Genomic DNA, 20,003 nt, shown 5'->3' on the forward strand with positions numbered 1-20,003 from the left:
TTCTAGGGGACTGATGACCATAGATGTTAAGTCCCATAGTGCTCAGAGCCATTTGAACCAGCCAGCCATCTGAGCTACCGAAGCACGACTCACGCCCGGTACTCACAGCTTTACTTCTGCCAGTATCTCGACTCCTGCAGGAGAGCTTCTGTAAAGTTTGGAAGGTAGGAGACGAGATACTGGCAGAAGTAAAGCTGTGAGTACCGGGCGTGAGTCGTGCTTCGGTAGCTCAGATGGTAGAGCACTTGCCCGCGAAAGGCAAAGGTCCCGAGTTCTAGTTTCGGTCGGGCACGCAGTTTTAATCTGCCAGGAAGTTTCAATTATGAAACGCTTTTCATGTACAAGTAATATTCTGGCTTTGTAGGAAAACTAATTTTCATTTGTGACTTTGTAACTGATAATTTCTGAAGTTGCCTTAAAATCGAAATTTGATAAATTACAAAATTTATAAAACGAAGAAGTAACCAAGAAGGAGTGTTACACTGTCTAGAACCACTAATCACCTTCATAACTGAAACGAGGACGAATTATTGTTGCAATAAGTATTGTAACACTAAATTCTAATGGTCTTCTTATGTTAGACTGTGGTGAGCGTCATTACGCTGGCAAGTATAGGTGGTGTTCTTTCTCGAAATCAGAGATGACTGTTTGGAAGCAACCGCATGTGTGGAAAGAAATACTTTGGAAATCAGAATGTTCTGTAAATAGAGAATTAAAGCAGGAAAAATGGGAGCCGGTGAAAAGCTAAGTAAGGCAGCAGAGCTACTACGATCTCTCCCGCGGGTGACACTAGCTAATATTCGTAATAATCCAGGATCTCGTAAGAAGGTAAAACGCTTTATACTGATATCCAGATAATGCACAACAATATTTTGTATATGGTAGTGTCACGATCTACTATAAACGTCGGAAATATTACAGCGTTCACAGATAAATTGAAATAAGTTTCCTTAGGAAATGTAGTGTGACAGTGCCAACCCCCTCTCCCCACTCCACGTAATTCTTGGCTGTGGTGACAGTCGCCCGCAGCGCTCTCCGAGCGCTGGATTAGATTGAGAGGTGATAAATTGGTTGTGACTTGGCGAAGGCGGCAATGTAAATCAAAAATAAAGGTTTATGTGACCACTTTTTGTAACCTAGACTATTTTCTATGTTTGCACACCATTTTTTACGCGTGTTCTTTTTTAAAAATAAAACTGTAAAGTAAATTCGGAGATCCAGTAATAAATAATAAACAAATCCCTGACGAATATTTTTGTGCATGTTAGGCACATACGTCGCACGTAAACTGCGAAAAATCAAGGGGCGCCCACTGAATAACTTTCACCATGCTTAGTTAGATCCATACAGCAAAACTTGTCTTTTGGAAAAACTTATCACATAATTGTGCATCGGCAACTTGCCTGAATAATATGCTTGATTTGTCTCAAAATAGTGTAAAAGTCAATTTACAGATTTAGCCTGCTTACATTTGTTATATGTTAAGATGATGCATGTTTCCAAAAGTTTCAAATAAGAAGTGAACAAAAGTTGCTATTTGAAAAATGCGTTAGTATGTTTGTTTTACATTATAAGTTATCAGGTACATACGGTGTGTTATCACAAGAACATTGTACAACAGAGCCGAATGTGGCAGTGACAGTAGTAAGATGCTGACATATTGGGGAGGATGGGATTAGTTCTGTTTGACCATCCTGATTTAGGTTTGCCATGGTTTTCATAAACCATTTCAGGCAAATGCTAGGGTGGTTCATTCACTAAGACCACAGTTCACCACCTGCCCCATGCTCATAAAAACGTACCTACTTGTATATTCTGTGTGTGTGTGTGTGTGTGTGTGTGTGTGTGTGTGTGTGTGTGTGTGTGTGTTTTGAGGTATTGATTTTCATCATATTTTGGTATGCACGGCCAAAAATGTTTGCGTTTTTGTACCATACTCACTGATGCATGTTAATGTTTTGCACATGATTAACATACTTTTCATACAGTGCTGAATTAATTTTATCCCCTCCTGGGAATGGTGATGGATTTTGGTGAAATTCAGTTCTATTGCTTATAATACAAATTCTGTAAAATTTAATTTTTTTTCGTAGAGACTATTATGATTTTTCACAGTCAGATATGTTGTATCGATAACAGAACATTCTAGGTCTAACTGGCTAAATTTCTGTATTTAAGGCTTGTGATATATGACGACTAATAAATGGCCCTATCACTCAAGTAATCTTTCCGGAGAACAATATACCACCTCAGTTCTTCCATTGAACCTTATTAAAAATATTCAGTAGGTACTTGTGAATAATCAGTCTCAGTTTAATTATTCTCTTCAACTTTGTTAGGATCTTGTACTTTATCTGACTGCCTGGCCTCATGTTTCCCTAATTCCATACATTTTTAGTTTTGTTGTTGGCATTATTTTGTCATGGTGTACATAGTGCAGTATTGGTATCTGGGCCTTTTAATACCTTTCCTTAACATGTACAATCATTTTTGTATGATGTACAAATAATATCAGAACGTGACCAGTTCTGCCAATTGTATGTAGGTCCCCACTTACCTTTTCTGTTTACAAGATACTTTAAATACCTTATCAATCTACTTCACTAGTAAATGCCATATTACCTTTGAAATTGACTGTCAGATGCGTACTGTGTGCTGGTTTGGGACTCAAACATGGAACATAGCCTTTTGTGGACAATGCTGTACCGATTGAGCTATTCAAGCATGACTTGAACCCTTACACTGTGACTAAGACATTTCTTGGTGATATAGTTTCTTCTAGGAATGCTAGTCTCACAGTGTAAGCAAGTTTAGCTTCTGTGAAGTTTGGAAAGTAGGAGTAAGATAATGATTGGTTGCTTGATTTGGCAGGCGAGACCAAACAGCAAGGTCATCGGTTCCATCACATTAGGGAAGGATGGCCAAGGAAGTCACCCATGCCCTTTCTAAGGAACCATCCTGGCATTTGCTTGAAGCGATTTAGGTAAATCATGGAAAACCTAAATCAGGATGGCTGGACACGGGCTTGAATCATTGTCCTCCGGAACCCAAGTCCAGTGTGCAAACCACTGCACCACCTTGTTCAGTGAGAAGTATAATCGGTAGAATTTAAGTTGTGAAGATGGTTGTGATTGAGACCTGGATTCATCAGTCAGTATGAGTATTGTCTTTGGAAGACAAGGTAAATGTTTGATTCCCAGTTCAGAACAGATTTTGAACCTGCTGGGAAGTGTCAAACCAGACACATCACGCTACAGATTGAGTCATACGAGAGATATTTTCTTTATTTTAATGCGGACTGGTAAGATAGTCATTTATTCTTATAATGTGATTGAAAAGTGCACACACAAGTATTTCAGTCAAGTGATTGTACAATGAATTAATTAATTTGTGTAACATCAGTTACATGGTATTGACACTGAAGTAAATATTATATTCTGCTCATACAGTCTTTGATTTTTGGGACCTTGTCAGAGAATTTCACCATCACCTATTATTTACTCTGGATGACTGTAGTCTTTACCTAGTTATTTTATGTCTGTTTTTTGCACCATACAGTTTGTATGATTTGTACCTCTCTGTTAACAGTGTATTACTTGATAATGACCTGTGGTGAAAAATGAATCATAATAGCCTAAGAGGTACATCTTATTGTGTAGACTCCTTACCATGGTACATGTTAGCTTCACTTATTCAGTACTTTTTTCGAATACTGTTACTGACAGAGACATACACATAAAACATTGGGTTTGTTTAGAGGGGTAAATGTCACTGCTAGTGTGTTTTATGTTTTCAGACCAAGAGAGGCAGGGCACAACATGGAGGAGATAAACATGGAGCTGGAAACAAAGGCTCTGGTCAGAGACAGAATTTTATGCGACTGGGCTATGAAACTGGTAACAACCCTTTTTACCTGCGATTTGGCTATGAGCCTTATTACAAGGGGCATCAGTAAGTATAGATGAAGTAAAAAACTGTAATATGGCACATAATTTTCTGCACACTTTTGAGCAATTTAAATTGTCTTGAGTGCACCAGAGTTAGTTTTAATTTAGATTCCACTTTTAGCTGATGTGTCACATTGATTAATTTGCTCATGCCATAGTATGCATTTTGTGACTGATTTATGGTTTGTTGCAATCATTTTTGTAATGTAAAACATCAACTTTAGGGGATAAAGAAGAATGTTTGATAAGTCATTGGCTTTGACCAGTGGCATAGGAAAGGTGACGACAAACAATGTAAACAACATGGTGGCTATAACATGACATAAGTGGCAATTTTTTCAAACAGGCCAAGATACAGGTCACTCCATCATCACAACCAGCTTTTTTACTTTCACATTCATTGACATCGCCAACTCAACCAAACTGTTACCTTTCACTATACAGAGACATTGGGCTAATCTACAGATCAGTCTGTCCACAACTAGGTTCTTTTGCTTTCACGATCATTACCTACACCAGCTAACAATGAAACAGTGAACATATGTACCAAAATGTGACATTATGCCACTAGTCAAAGCTGTTGACAGAATATTCAAAAAGTCTGTCCATCTCCTAAGTGTACTGTTTCATAGAGTATCGACCCATAAAAATTTGAGTCATATTGAACATCTGTCCACAGAAGTCCTAAGGGCGAGAGAGCAAACTTATTTGGATACAGACATGCTATGACCTCATTGAAACAACTGTCCTGCAGTCACCTGAAATTGACATTGATTTTTTTAACTGTTTGGGTCTGAGCCTTTGTTTCATTTGATGAAATGTCATTGCAACCCATCGTGATTTGATAAGATTCTGTTAACTTCTCATGTTTGCAAGCGTGTTTTTGTAGTTAATTTTTTATCAATAATTACTCCAGTTCCTGTTATCCAATGACACTGAAAATTTCTGTGCATGTAAGAAGTTGATGAGCAAGGAATATAATTTTTTAAATTTATTTTGTGAATACTGCAGTAACTTAGTTTTGTTTCGATTTCTATTACAAATTATTTTCAAGAAGGCACCAGTGTCTTTCTATGCCCTACAAAAATGTAAAAAGCTCTTCCGTTTTGACCTGGAAAAGAAACTTGCATAAATACTGATTCTTAAGATTGTTGACTACAGTGATGTTATCCTGAAAGTTGTTTGCTAGGAAAGTTCACGACACCTGGAACTGGTAATGAATGCCGGAATTTGATATATCTATGACATTCGACTCTTTGCTCATATTTCACTAACTTATGTGCAGCTATCCTCGATATGTGCAGACAAATGCAGAGATTTCCATACCCTATCTTCTTAACTGCCTTATTAGTGTACGCTCTCACACACACCTCTCCTTGACCTTAATTCTCTTGTTTGAAGAACATAGCAGAAACACTTGTTCCCATCAGAGCAAAATCGTTTCTTTAGCTACCATCATTTAGCTACTTTGTCAAAGTCCTTTTCGATAGCAGGAATGCCACTCTTGAAGCAACAATAATGTCTACCTTCGTCTCTTCACACACTCAATTGTCCCTTTTCATCCGCCTTTCCTATCAGACCTTTCTCATTTTCCATCACTATTAGCGTGTGCAGTCGACCCAAATTTCCCTTCTGTAAGAATTCGCTATGCCATAAAAAAATCACTTTTGTTCACCTAGAAATACATTTTGTATCTTTCACTGTTGTAGGGTGGCCAGATTTTTTATTTAAAAAAGGAGACATTACTGATAAACAGAAATGGGAAAAATGGGACAAAACAGGACACTACGTACAAATAAAATATACTTTGTAGAAGTCAGTGCTGCTTTAATAAGACAAATGAAAACTAACATTTACACATGCAGATAATTTATTTTAATAACATACTTGAAAACATACATGACACTGAATCATATTCTAATGTGTCAATTTTTTCCAAGAATTCTGCCAGAATTAAAAAAAAAAAAAAAAAAAAAAAAAACACACACACACACACACACACACACACACACACACACACACACACACACACACACACACACAGTGTTATAGACATCAGAACATGAACTTGGGGGCTTCTGAATGCAGAGCATCACTATTAACTTCGTCCTTATCAAAAGATCTGGTATCTTGGAAGAGTTTTGGAGTGCTTAATAGGCGGTTGTAGAATTCCTTAGACTAATGTATTGAAAAACAATACTTGACACTTGCAGTTGCTTCAATAGTTTCTGTAGTAGGACAATTTTTTCCTCAATCAAAAGGGAATTAACAATTGAAAAGACACTCTCCACAACAGCATTTGTACCTGTTTTGCAAGAGTAAAACTCATAAGCACCTCTATATTTATACATGAAATACCTTCATTTGTAAGTATGTGGAATACGTGAAGTCATCTCTTATCAGCATCCACATTATTTTTCCCCCATTCTTCAGTTTTTCTCGAACAGTTTTAATTTATCAAATTATTCATTTTCATTCACCAGAATATATAGTCGTAAAGAATTTTTCAGACTTTTTAAGACCCCATTCCAGGATACAGAATTTTTCAATGTTATACAATGAAATGATTTCGGAGGCTTATGTGGAGAAATTCATTTTTCTAAAATAGCTAACAAAAGTGTCATAAAATAAATTTGTAATAGTTAATTGAGTGAAAACACCACCATTATCTAAAGTAACACTGAAGAAACAGCTTATTTTGTAACTTACTGCATTTCTTCTAGTTCCTCAGATGATTCAGTAGCAGAAATTTTGGTTATTTGCAACTTTTGGATTGAATTTTAAAACATTTTAAGTTGGCTTCGCATGAAATGAAGCCAAAAAAATGACTGTGGGTTCCCATAAAACTGACAGCAATGGAGGACACTTGTCCTGAGACATGAAACAAGATATCAGAGGTTCATAACTATCAGTAAGTGTTGTAACTCCTTGCAGAAATGACAACCATCTAGTTTTTTTTTATTTCCCAGAACCTGCTTGTATTTAGTAGCAAACAAATCACAAAATGATTTCAGTGCTTCCATATTCACAGTATAAATATGAGAATATTAAATATTTTAGCTACTACAGTTAATATATTGATAGGAATAATGTCTGCAGTTGTTTGTACACCATTGTGTACCAAATGGTCTATACTACAAATGCCTTGAATGTTCATTTTGAACATATTGTTCGATCGTGCGGTAGCATTCTCGCTTCCCGCGCCCAGGTTCCCGGGTTCGGTTCCCGGCGGGGCCAGGGATTTTCTCTGCCTTGTGATGACTGGGTGTTGTGTGATGTCCTTAGGTTAATTAGGTTTAAGTAGTTCTAAGTTCTAGGGGACTGATGACCATAGATGTTAAGTCTCATAGTGCTCAGAGCCATTTTTTGAACATACTGTTCAGTTTGGAATAAACAGTGTTTGTCCCAGCCCTCTTGTACCCACCAAAATTAGTGTTACAGTTATCTACACAAAATGCATCAATCTTCTCAATTACATTATGCTTTCTTAAGAAGCCCAGGACATAAATAGCTAATAATTCTATTGTTTCTCCACCAATGTTCTGGAAATCGATTATTTTGTGCTGAATATCTTCTGTAGGGGTGAAATATGTGACTACAATTGGGGCTAGTTGTAAACTTTTGTGATCTGACACATCAGCCATCACAGATATATACTTAGCTTCTTTAAGTGCTGATTGCACTTCATGCATTGCATATCGCAATAAAGCATCCAGTAAAATTGACTTGTACTTTGTCCTGGAATGTATGACTTTCTTCTCAGAAAATTCTCTGATAATAAGAGCTGTGCAGCACATTGAACAGAATAAGTAGTTGTGTTTTGCAGTTTGAAACAGTCAGCCCCTCTTCAGTAGTTATGTGTTTACCTTGCTCTGTTTGTATTCATTTCATACTTACAAAGGAAGTAATGGTACTGGAAGTTCTCGCGAAAACTGCCACCAAGTGATGTTTTTTCTGAATGTGTTGTTATTTCAGCATGCTCTCCTTGTTCATTGGAGAAAACTGAATGACATGAAGTACATTCTGCATTCGTAGACATTTATTGTGTTTCAAGAAAGGAAACTTTACTCTCAGAGTTTCAGAGAAAGTAAATTTTCTTTTCCCAGTCTTCACACACCCATCTAGAACAAAGCACAAAACAAATAGAATGTCCTGTCCAAGCTCACCATGCTTCCATTGTTAAAAGCTGTTCTCTACTTTTTATTGGTATTTTTCTGTAGAAATTGAAAGACTGAGCCACTTGCAGCTACTGCCAATCTGTGGGATCTCAGTGTGTTTAGCAGACTATTGATTATCTTCATTTTAATAATACAAAGAGAAATAAAATAAATTAAAGGAAATGGTTGACAACAGCAACTAATATATAAATAAAAGAATGCAGTTGCGATTCAGTCCAATTTTCGAACTTTTGCTCGTCCTGCAATCTTCTGACATCTGTTGGTATACTCTATGACGGGCCATGGCAGGGGTGCCGACTTATAAAAAAATATTGGCAGGGCCAATACTGGGGTCTTGCCCTGAGAAATTTTCTAAATTTTAGATGAAAAAATAGTGAGTTTTAAAGTTTTTTAAAGCATTTTAGTCATATGATCAACATTAGAACCCCAAAAACTGGATTCTTGATAACTCGACACTCCGGGAAACTCTACAGACCTGACACATTTTTTGGTTTTGGAAAAGAAACAGAACATAAACACGCACGGTATTTTCGTGAAAAGCTAATTTAATTTACAGTAATAATCATGCTTATAGACTATTACAGAGGGTGAATGTAAAGCTCTGAAAAGACTAAAATTATATTTAAATAAATCCTAAACGATCATTAAAAGATTAAAACATAAAACATTGCTGTCGCACAGTAATAGCACTTTGATTAATAGCGAATTTAAGTTTACTTTGAATAAGGCTCAGGGTTCATTAAATAAAAACAATATCTCAAAGTTAATGCCTTAATACAGTTAATACAGTTAATACAGTATGCCTAATACTTTCAGTAAAAAAGTATGTAAATAGCAGATTTTAATTGGGTCTTACACCCTAAAAATATTTAAATATTTGAAAATAACTGACAGTACTAATATTTTGAAACTGAAAATTTAACATTATGTATGTGTTTAATTATTTTATAAAGATTTTTAATATTTCTCTAAATTACATTATTAGGTCTATAGCGTCTTTAAATGTGCAAATGTCGACTGTCTGACTGGATTACTGAATATGAAGTCGTTGATGACTGGTCGGATATCCAATTCATCCGAAACATCTTGGTGGGCATGAAGAACAGCCAAGTTGTTCAGTCGCTTCTGTTCCATTGTTGATCAGAGATATGACTTCAGACACCTAAGGGCGCTAAATGACCGTTCAGCTGTTGCTGTCATGATTGGAACCACTTGGAGAAGCTTAATGCACTTCACTACTTCACATAACATTTCTCCAGCTGCAGGCTCTTGTGTAATGTACTTTCTTACATCACACATGTTTTTTAAGACGAGTTGTTTATTATTAGTGATATTAGCTAATATATTAAAGTGTAAGTGCAGTCTCTCAATGTCTAGGTCATTTTTGAATAACTCAGTTGATTTTTTTTTTTCCCAAATTTGTTTCACCGCTGTTTACTAAAAACAAGCACTCTTATTCTACTGCAATGACCTGTGTGAGTCCAGTTGAAGCGAACTGCTCAGTAATGCAAGATTGCACCGTTTCACAAACTTCAATGTAAATAACTTTGTACTATTCCTTTGGGGTTTTGAAAGTGTGCGGTGAGCTGGCTTCGTTGTTTTCATACTTCTTTGGTATACTTCAATTCCGAGGAAGCAAAGGATCATCAACTTGTGAAGGTTTTTCTTGTAAACACAGTTCCCAAAAGTGTTCAGAACTATCATGTCTTCCATTCAGTATACAAATCAAGCCCTCATATATTTTTTCCATATCAGCAACACTTAGATGAGGGCATTGAATTGTTTCATTGACATCCTCTACTGGGTTCATTACATGGCAATAAAGATGTGAAAAGAAATAAAGTCTTGAATTATAACATTGACTCAAGGTAGCCTGCACATTTGTAACCTGCCTCTGTTTTGTCCGAAAATGTTTAAAAAAACTCTAGTTCTTCAAAGTTTTTCACTATTCTCAAGATGCTAGAAGTTCGCATAGTCCATCGAGTCGGGCAAAGGGGTCGTAGACTAGCTTGGTTGTTGGTGCTCTCACAGCGTATGCTTCTGATAAGTCCCATCATTTTGATTGAGACACTTACGGTGATTATTAAGTCCTTGGCTAAAACCATAATATTCCTCATAGACGTAAGATGGTGGAGACTGTCTACAACTGCCAAGTCTAAACTGTGAGCAGTGTAGTGCACATAACATGCTTTTGGTTGTATATCCAAAACTAACTTTTTTTCGTCCTTTGAACTTGCCTCTCATATTAGAGGAACCATCATAGCACTGTCCTCTTAAGTTATTCATTGACAAATGAAGACGAGCAAAAAGTCTTTTAAAATACTAAACAGAGTTTGTGATTCAGTGTTGGGGGTCTCGTATTAGCCAATAAAGTCTTTGTTTATGATTAAGGAATCATCAACAGTACGAATACAAAATGTCACTTGTTTGTGAATCGAAGAATCACTTGTCTCGTCAACCATAATAGAAAAATGTTCGGTCTTCTTGACTGAAGCCAATACCTTTCTCAACACACTCTCCTAGTAGATCAATGATCTCATTTTGAATATCATGGGATGTCCACTTATACCCCGAATGCCCTAACCAGTCTTTAAACTCGAGTATGTCATTCTTTCGGTGCTCCAACAACATAAAGAAATTTGATTTTACATCTAAGTGCCTTCTAATTGCTAGTCCTTGTCGGCATAGAAATTGCACAGTAGTAAAAATGGCCTCAAGAGCTAAACGGCCTTTCTTTATATCACTATCTAACTGTTTTTTAAATAAGAAAATTGTAATAGATTTTTAGCATTTGCCTCTTTGCAGGTTTTGCAAAAAAACTTTTTCAGTAGATGCTTCATATTCTAGCCACATATATTTGATCAACCAAGACTTCTGAAATGATCTTCCCTTACTGGATTGTCAATGTTACAGCTGTGAACAGTTCTCGGAGTCAGCGCCTGTGGGTCTTGGTGCTGTAGTTTATTCTTGTTGATAACAATGACAGTTTAATATGATTTATTTTGTTTGTTAGGCATTTCATTCAGGTTAATTTTCATTTGTTTTTCACCTTAGTGTTACCATCATATTCTAAAGCTGATTAAAAGCTGGTAGCATATGTACCAGGTATTCCAATGTATTAACAGTGTCTGAATTTCTAATTTGCAAACCACTTGGTAAATCATTAGTCTTCCACAGATAAAATATTGATATGGGTTCAGAATATAGTAATGTTTTTTGAAAGATGACATTTTGGCTTTTGAATGTTACCTTTACTTAAAAAACAACATTAATATTTGTACACGGTATCCACATAAGTACGAGCACTTTTATTGCAAACCTGTTCAGATACAACAAGAGTTTGTAAGATGATAGAATTTAGTGCTATTTCCTCCCGTTTCGCAAAATCGTCAAATTTTAAACAAAACATGGCTAATTTATAGCTTCTCATGTGGCTCAAATGTCACCTAATTGTTCGAGCAGTGTCAGTACTGTATCAAGCGCTTTGGTGTATCGGGAAGTCTTGAACCTGTATTGTTTGGCCAGCCCTGCATTTCTGAATCTGTATGTGACCTCGATAGCCAAAGTTTCATTTGTAAGTGGAAGACGACCCTATATACACCATTAAACAACACAAAAATATTAACCTGGGCAGCAGTAGTTAAACCTGTGAATATAAGATGGCCTTGTATTTTTTTCGTACTATGTATTCTCACTTTCTATACATACAATCAAATCATTTTTGATCCTGTTAATACTATTTTTTATTGCTTATCATGTTACAGTTGTTGACACTTCTTAGGTTCCTATTATTTAAAAAAATACTGTGTTGTGTAAAACCCTAGTCTGATGTAAGAGGAGAGGAAATTAAATGAACTACTACCACTGTCTTCACATAACCCCCCCCCCCCCCCCCCATTTCAAAACCTTAGCTGTTGGGAGAAATAGGAATTGTAAATGACAATGGATGGAAAGGTATGGCTTTGAATCTAACTCTTCACTGCATTTTTTTCTCTTGAGACACCTTGCCTCTTCAGTTCTTTTGAGCTCACAAACGAATTCAAATCCTTCTGCAATCACAGTTACCTTAAATTTCAGCATCACCTTACTAAGAATTTTAAATAATTCTCAAGTTACCAATGTAATATTTATTCCAGTTGTCTGAGTGGAAAATGTATTAATAACCCAGTGACGACAATGTTTATTTCTGTCACAAGGCAGACACATATAACACTACTGCAGTACTAAATTTGCCAAATATGGCCTAAACTTGCAGTAAATGTTACCCTCTGAGAGGAGTTTAGACAATTGACTGAGTTTGCCTAACGGAAAATTGGTATCAAACCTTAATTTCTTAAGAATAGCTGTAGGTAGTTAACAGAAAAAAAATAATTTTGAAAAAAGTAACGGTAACCAATTACTGTTAACTGAAATAGTTATACGGACACCAGCCTAATTAGACAGAATAATGTAAAAGCAGTACTTATAAAGAACCTAATGTTACTAATTCAAAACGAACTTTCATTAAATTCTTTTCTGTGAATTGCAGTGAACACATCCAAATGGACAAATTACGCAGTGGTTAGCACCAGTTGTCACTTTAGCAGTTAAGCATTAACAAGATTTGCAAATGAGCCCTTTTTCTTGTTTACTTTAACCATTACTTTTGCCTTTAACTAATATAGCCTAAACTTGCTCTTCACAACCCACACAAGACCAGATAGCACATGATAATAATAGAGTACAATTAATACACACATTTACTACACAAAAGCAATAAGGAGACACAATATACACACTTTCTACCTTTACTTCTCATTAATCACTTCAAGAATCATTAGCTAGAAACCTACTAATCTGATTTATCCTGTTTGTTACGATGGAAAAGAAATATGGTCCCACAAACTATCCCTTTCATTGTAGCAACAAAACTATACACACTTCCAGAATTATGAAGCATTAAGGTAGCATTGGTTTACTCTTTCATCTGGGATCATTAAGTTTGTAGTAATTTAACACTCTTTCCCTGAAAATAACTTCTACAAATAAGAGATAGTCTCCAGTAAAATTTTACTTCAAACAACCTCAAGACAAAGTGTTATGATACCTCTTGTGAAGCAAGTAGTTTTGAAAACAACTTTAAAGCAACAAACATTAGAACACTTTTGTTTTCCAAGTAATACTCTTTCCTAAACTAATATTAAAGTTCATTTTCTAGATAATTTTCGAAATACTCAAACATAAATAGTCTCTTTTAAATGTCTGAAAAAAAAGTAAATTTTACTCTGCACATTAAAGAGTACAGCCATAACTTTGCCACACATCAATAAAATGCACTGTAAAACTGTTAATGCTTTTTATGCAAAGGACACTCTGATTTCATCACTTAAAGGAGAGGATCCTACTTGAATAAGTGCACAAGATGGACACATTGTTCAAACACATTTTGAATATTAGGATTATATTTTCTCAGAACCAAACACAATATTACTGGTTCATACAGTAATGCAGTTCTGACCTTTCATATGTGTGATGAAGTGGTTGCGCAATCGTGGTGGCGAGCATGTGGCGGCTAGGTGGTCTTCCCATTGGCAATAATTAGCTCTATTTACTTCTTCTTGGCATTTGTTAATATCATTTTTAGAGCTTTCCCCAAATCGAGAGCACCATTTTACAGCCGTGTATTAAATCCGAGGCCTTTCCATCTCAGTTGCAGTACTGTAAGCCTTACTTGGCACCTGCACTGTTCACTCATTGGGTACTGGTTGCCGACTGACTACTGTGCTTTCTCACTTGCTGCCCAGACTGAGTGCCATATCCACCTTTTCCTAGCACGCCTTCTCACTTCCATTGCAGAGGGGAACTACTTTGGGTTTCTCTTTATACATTACAAAGTCCCTATGTATGAACCAGTTGTTACATAGTTGCCAGCAAACATATTTTAAAAAATCTCATTATTTAAACATATTAAGAAGTCAGCACAAATATACATAATTAAATACCACTTCCCTCCAAATAATACAAAGAACTTAACTTGCAAAGAGTAAACATGTCACACTACCTTTCCACTTCTTTACATAGATCAAAGGAATTTCATAATAAAGCAATACTTGACATTATGCAGAATTAATCAGTACAAGTTATTTACAATATTGATTGTAGTGTTACACACTATGGTAATCATTGTCTGCTGTATCAAAAAAGTTCACAATTTTGCTTAGGTGTGACCATTAAGCCCCCACACAATACAAATAAATAAGAACATGGAGTTCCTTGTATTACACAAAACTGCAAAAAAATAGTTTCTGAAGATATTTCTTGTTCAAAATTGTTTGTGCATGCCATTTTTGTACAGTTGGTTTTTTTATTATTAAACTCGGCCTTACACAAATAGCATTTTTGTTCTTTTTATCTACCCAGACATATTTTGACACCTACATGTCAATGGTTCTGGATAAAATTTCTTTCTGTAAAATATAATGCAAAGTTCATGCTCATTTATCAACTTCAGGCCTAAAAACTATAACATGATAATTTTATGTATGTTGCTCAACTGAAAAGGCTTTTTCATGTCTTTTTATGTCATTTTGACTTTGTCATCTGCAGAGCAGTCACAAAGAAATATTGTTTATTTTTTAAATACTTTTCCTGGGTAGCTTTATATTAAGATGGTGCACAAGTTCGTAACTTTTTTGTTTTAGATGTTGGTAGTGCAGTTGATGTGGGTTTATTTATCGTTTGTCATTTTTCATTTGTAGTTCACTGTTCCTATTTGAGTTTACGTATTGTAATTTTGTCATTTGGAGATAGTGAGTGGAGCTATGGATGCTAGAAAATGGATTGCCAAGTGGAGGAATTGTAGCATTCCTGTGACTTTTTTCTGTTTGAGATCAGTAGATGTGTGACAACAGCGGAGACAGCCATAAACATTTGCACCATGTATGAAGATAATGTCATTGGACAGAGCATGGTGAGAAAATGGTTTTCTAATTTCACAGATGATCGTTTTGATATTAGTGCTCTCCATGTTCAGGAAGACCTACAGGGTTTGGTGAAGATAGTTTAAACACATTAATCCACAGTAATCAGTGTACTCGAGAACAGGTAAATGTGATAAACCATGATAATTCCACAATTGTGACATTTGCATGCAAGGGAGAAAGCTTCAAAAATTGGATGTATGGGTACCGTATGCTCTAAGCCAAAATCACAAAAATTGGCAGTGGCCATATGTGCATCCCTGCTTGCTCGTCATAAATTGGCTTGTGAACAACACGAAACATTTCTGTCCTCTATTGTTATTGGTGATGAGAAATGGTGTCATTATCTAACATAAAGTAAAGAAAAGAATGTTTGAGCCCAAACATTGCAGCAACTCCTTGTACAAAGGCCTGTGTGCATCCATAAAAGATAATGTTATGCATCTGATGGAACAGCGATGGTGTAGTATATTATGAATTGCTTCCCCAAAGTGTAACCATCACTGCTGACATTTATTGTCAACTGAGATGTCTTGCACACACACAGTCCGAGAACAACCACCAGGAAGACTGTGTGAAGTGATGCTACTCCACAATAATGCCCACCAGGATTCTGCTAGACTGACACACACTATACAGGAGTTTGGTGGGAAGTCATTCCACACCCAATATTTTTTTTTTTTTTTTTTTTCCCCACGTGATGTTGTACCCTCAGATTTTCACCTTATCCTCTCTCTGTCAAACAACCTTTGAGACACTTCTGTTACGGACGAAAATGCGCTCCGAACATGACTCGACAAGTTCTTTACCTGAAAACCACGGGATTTCTACAGTCACAGAAGCAAAAAGTTACCCCGACTTGGGCACACTGTTGTAAATAGTGAAGGAGAATATATTACAGATGACTGAAGTCGTGTTTATTAAAGATATGGAAAATTGCTACGAACTTGTGCACCAACCAATTATATGTTAGCATACTTAAATTTTCTGTCCTGTTGTGTGTCTCTGGTGAAGATTGTATTGCTATTGTGTACACTCATTTGTCGCCATTTTTTCATATAACTTCAGTCTCGCCTTTTTTCTACACACATCTTTCACGAAATGTGACCTGCACAGATATTTATTTCTCCAAAGTTATTGAAAGAAGCTATTGTATTTGTGGTTCTCACTTGTTAATCATTTTGCTTACCTTTAGTCTGACACTAATTTTGGATGTTTCGTGGACATTTAAGACTTTCCTTCTGTGTTTCATTGTTTTTTGTCTGTGATAGTTCTCTTATACGGTGTGTTTTTATAGAGACCGTTGCTTTCTCTGAGGAACTTACCAGTTTCAATATTGTTTGGTGGTTGTTTTCTTGTATGAAATGATAAGTAACATTAGTTGTATTGTCACCTTTTATGGCACTGATGTGTTCAGAATATCTAGTTTTAAAATTTCTGCATGTGTGGCCTATGTAGACAGAGTGGCGTGAACTACAGCTTAACTGATAATATTCCAGTTTTGGAGAATTTGTTTGTGGAGGTGTTCTTAATGTTTAGATTTTTCTGTACTGTGTTGTTCGTGTGTAATGATATTTGTAGTTATTGTTTCTTTAGAATGTTCTCCACCCTGTGGGCATGTTTGTTGCTTATATGTATGTGGAATTCTGTGTTCTTTGTAAGGTGTTCCTGATTCCCTGAGTTTGTCAAGCATTTGTGTCCCTTGCTCTTTGTTGTGGCTGGTAATTTGTTCAGTTTGTTTATTTTTAATTTGCTTTTTTATTTTGTTGTTCAGTTTGTTTATTATTTGTGTATTGAACCCATTCCCACTCCTGTCTCGTGTATTATGTAGGTCATGTGTGTAGCTGAGTTTGTCCAGTGGAGTTCTGTTGAGCCTGTGTAGCATGCACCTGAAACTTGGAAATTTGTGTGCTTGGGGGTGATAGGAATAATTGTGAATGGTTGTACTTGTCACTGTAGGTCTCATGAATATTCCAAAAGCATGTTTGTTGTTGATTCTGTGTATAGTAATGTCTAAGAACTTAATTTTCGTGCCTGCTTCTGTCTCAGTGACGAGATTTATTTTAGGATGAACTGTGTTTGTCACTTGTAATTGTTTCATTGAGATGTCTGTTTCATCTGTCAATTAAATGATGTCATCCACATAACAGTACGTGTATATTATCTTATATTTTCAATGTGGCTGAGAAATATGTTTGCAAGTAGACAATTGATGGACAAATTTATTTTTGTAGATAGAAAGTGAAACAGTTCTGTTCCGTTATAATCTCTGGAATGGCTGGCTTCAGTTTCACCAATGTCTGCATGTGTTGTATTGCCTTATTTCAGCAGTCGTTCTTTAATAATGCCTATTGTTTCTCCTACTGGCACATTTGTTGTGTGCGTGGATGTAATGTTAAGCTTCGAGGTTTCCTCTTGATGGTATATTTATTTCTTTTATCTTTTCTATCAATTCACTGGTGTTTTGTAGGTTCCTGTTTGTGAAAGTTTATAATTTCTGTAGTACTATATACAGGGTTATTAAAAATGATTGAAGCGATTTAACAGCTCTACAATAACTTTATTATTTGAGATATTTTCACAATGCTTTGGACACACATACAAAAACTCAAAAAGTTTTTTTAGGCATTCACAAATGTTCGATATGTGCCCCTTTAGTGATTCGGCAGACATCAAGCCGATGATCAAGTTCCTCCCACACTCGGCGCAGCATGTCCCCATCAATGAGTTCAAAAGCATCGTTCATGTGAGCTCGCAGTCCTGGCACGCTTCTTGGTAGAGGAGGTTTAAACACTGAATCTTTCACATAACCCCACAGAAAGAAATCGCATGGGGTTAAGTCGGGAGAGCGCGGAGGCCATGACATGAATTGCTGATCATGATCTCCACCACGACCGATCCATCGGTTTTGCAATCTCCTGTTTAAAAAATGCCGAACATCATGATGGAAGTGCGGTGGAGCACCATCCTGTTGAAAGATGAAGTCGGTGCTGTCGGTCTCCAGTTGTGGCATGAGCCAATTTTCCAGCATGTTTAGATACATGTGTCTTGTAACGTTTTTTTCGCAGAAGAAAAAGGGGCCGTAAACTTTAAACCGTGAGATTGCACAAAACATGTTAACTTTTGGTGAATTGTGAATTTGCTGCACGAATGCGTGAGGATTATCTACCGCCCAGATTCGCACATTGTGTCTGTTCACTTCACGATTAAGAAAAAATGTTGCTTCATCACTGAAAACAAGTTTCGCACTGAACGCATCCTCTTCCATGAGCTGTTGCAACCGCGCCGAAAATTCAAAGCATTTGACTTTGTCATCGGGTGTCAGGGCTTGTAGCAATTGTAAACAGTAAGGCTTCTGCTTTAGCCTTTTCCGTAAGATTTTCCAAACCGTCGGCTGTGGTAAGTTTAGCTCCCTGCTTGCTTTATTCGTCGACTTCCGCAGGCTACGCGTGAAACTTGCCCGCACGCGTTCAACCATTTCTTCGCTCACTGCAGGCCGAGCCGTTGATTTCCCCTTACAGAGGCATCCAGAAGCTTTAAACTGCGCATACGATCGACGAATGGAGTTAGCAGTTGGTGGATCTTTGTTGAACTTTGTCCTGAAGTGTCATTGCACTGTTATGACTGACTGATGTGAGTGCATTTCAAGCACGACATACGCTTTCTCAGCCCCTGTTGCCATTTTGTCTCACTGCGCTCTCGAGCGCTCTGGCGGCAGAAACCTTAGGAGTTTTTCTACGTATCTGTAGTGTGTCGTGACCATATGTCAATGAATGGAGCTACAGTGAATTTATGAAATCGCTTCAATCATTTGTAATAGCCCTGTATATGTGTCTAGCAAAGTGGTAAGATGGTGCAGTTTTTTGAGTTAATTAGTGGTGTAATTGGACTGTTGTCTTTATGTAATTTTGGCAAACTATTTAGGATTCTTTTGCGTTTTATATTTTGCTTGAGCTTTTGTAGTGTAAACTTTGAGAGTTTTTAGAAGTTTTTGTATGTTTATTTGGTACCATGTGGTGGGACCACTGATTAATTTAATGATGTTCTCTTCTATGAATTCTTTTGTTTGGTTGATTAATTCTGCCTCTCTGTCACAAGGACTCGTGTATTCCCTTTACCTGCCTTGGTGATGACTGCTTAATGTTTTGTAGTTTTTTGTTTAGTTTTCTGGTTATGTTTGTTCTGTTTTTGTGTTAATGTGGGTTTTATTCCCGTCTCTTCTGCTCCAGCTCCCTTGTCAAATTACACTGAATTCTGATTTTTCCTACTTTTCTTCTTGTTTTATTGTGTTTTGTTTCTGTGGCCAGGTTTTCTATTTCTTGTGTGATGTGTTTGTTATGTTCGAGCTCCTTTTTGAGTAATTGTCTTTCTTGCTTTGTTAATTCTGTGTCAGTTAAATTGACATGTCTGCCATGGTACTTCTGTTGGGCAACCATTCTGTCTTCTTTATTCATTGTTGCGTTTGATTTCGTGGTGTGATTCAGTTTTTTGTTTTGTGCTTCTTCCTTCTTTTTCATTAGTGTTTCTGTGCGTCACTTGAATTTATTTATTTATTTATTTTTTTGCAATGTCATTAAAACGGGCAGATGTCTTTTTGAGATAAGCTAATTCAAAATGTGTTCTATATAACTGAACAGTTTTGCATAACTGTACTGTTACATCCTTGAGTTTTTTGTAGAACTTTGAGGGAAATGCTTGGCATGGCTTTGAGAGAATCATCTTGCTTACGTTGGAAGCTCCTGCTGAGGTTTCTTTCATATTTGCAATTTTTAACTTAGGTTTTCTTGAACTCTGCCTATGCAAAACGCAATATAATTCATTTTATTTACGCTGATACATTTCAATGCCTGTGTGTCATCTTCTGAGGCTCAAATTTATTTAGGAAAATATAATACTGAGTTCAGGGATGTTTATTAATT

General features: G+C 36.4%; 1 protein-coding gene across 1 annotated transcript in view; it reads left to right on the plus strand.

The window, feature by feature from the left end:
- Positions 1-649: 649 nt before the first annotated feature.
- Positions 650-20,003, plus strand: part of LOC126191434 (39S ribosomal protein L15, mitochondrial) — a 50,401-nt gene continuing 31,047 nt past the window's right edge. The window contains exons 1-2 of the mRNA XM_049932310.1: positions 650-828; positions 3,797-3,951. Coding sequence (XP_049788267.1) covers positions 727-828; positions 3,797-3,951 — 257 coding nt within the window. The 5' untranslated portion in view covers positions 650-726. The remainder of the gene's footprint in view (positions 829-3,796; positions 3,952-20,003) is intronic.

This window comes from Schistocerca cancellata, chromosome 6 (assembly GCF_023864275.1).
Source record: "Schistocerca cancellata isolate TAMUIC-IGC-003103 chromosome 6, iqSchCanc2.1, whole genome shotgun sequence".
Lineage (NCBI taxonomy): Eukaryota > Metazoa > Arthropoda > Insecta > Orthoptera > Acrididae > Schistocerca > Schistocerca cancellata.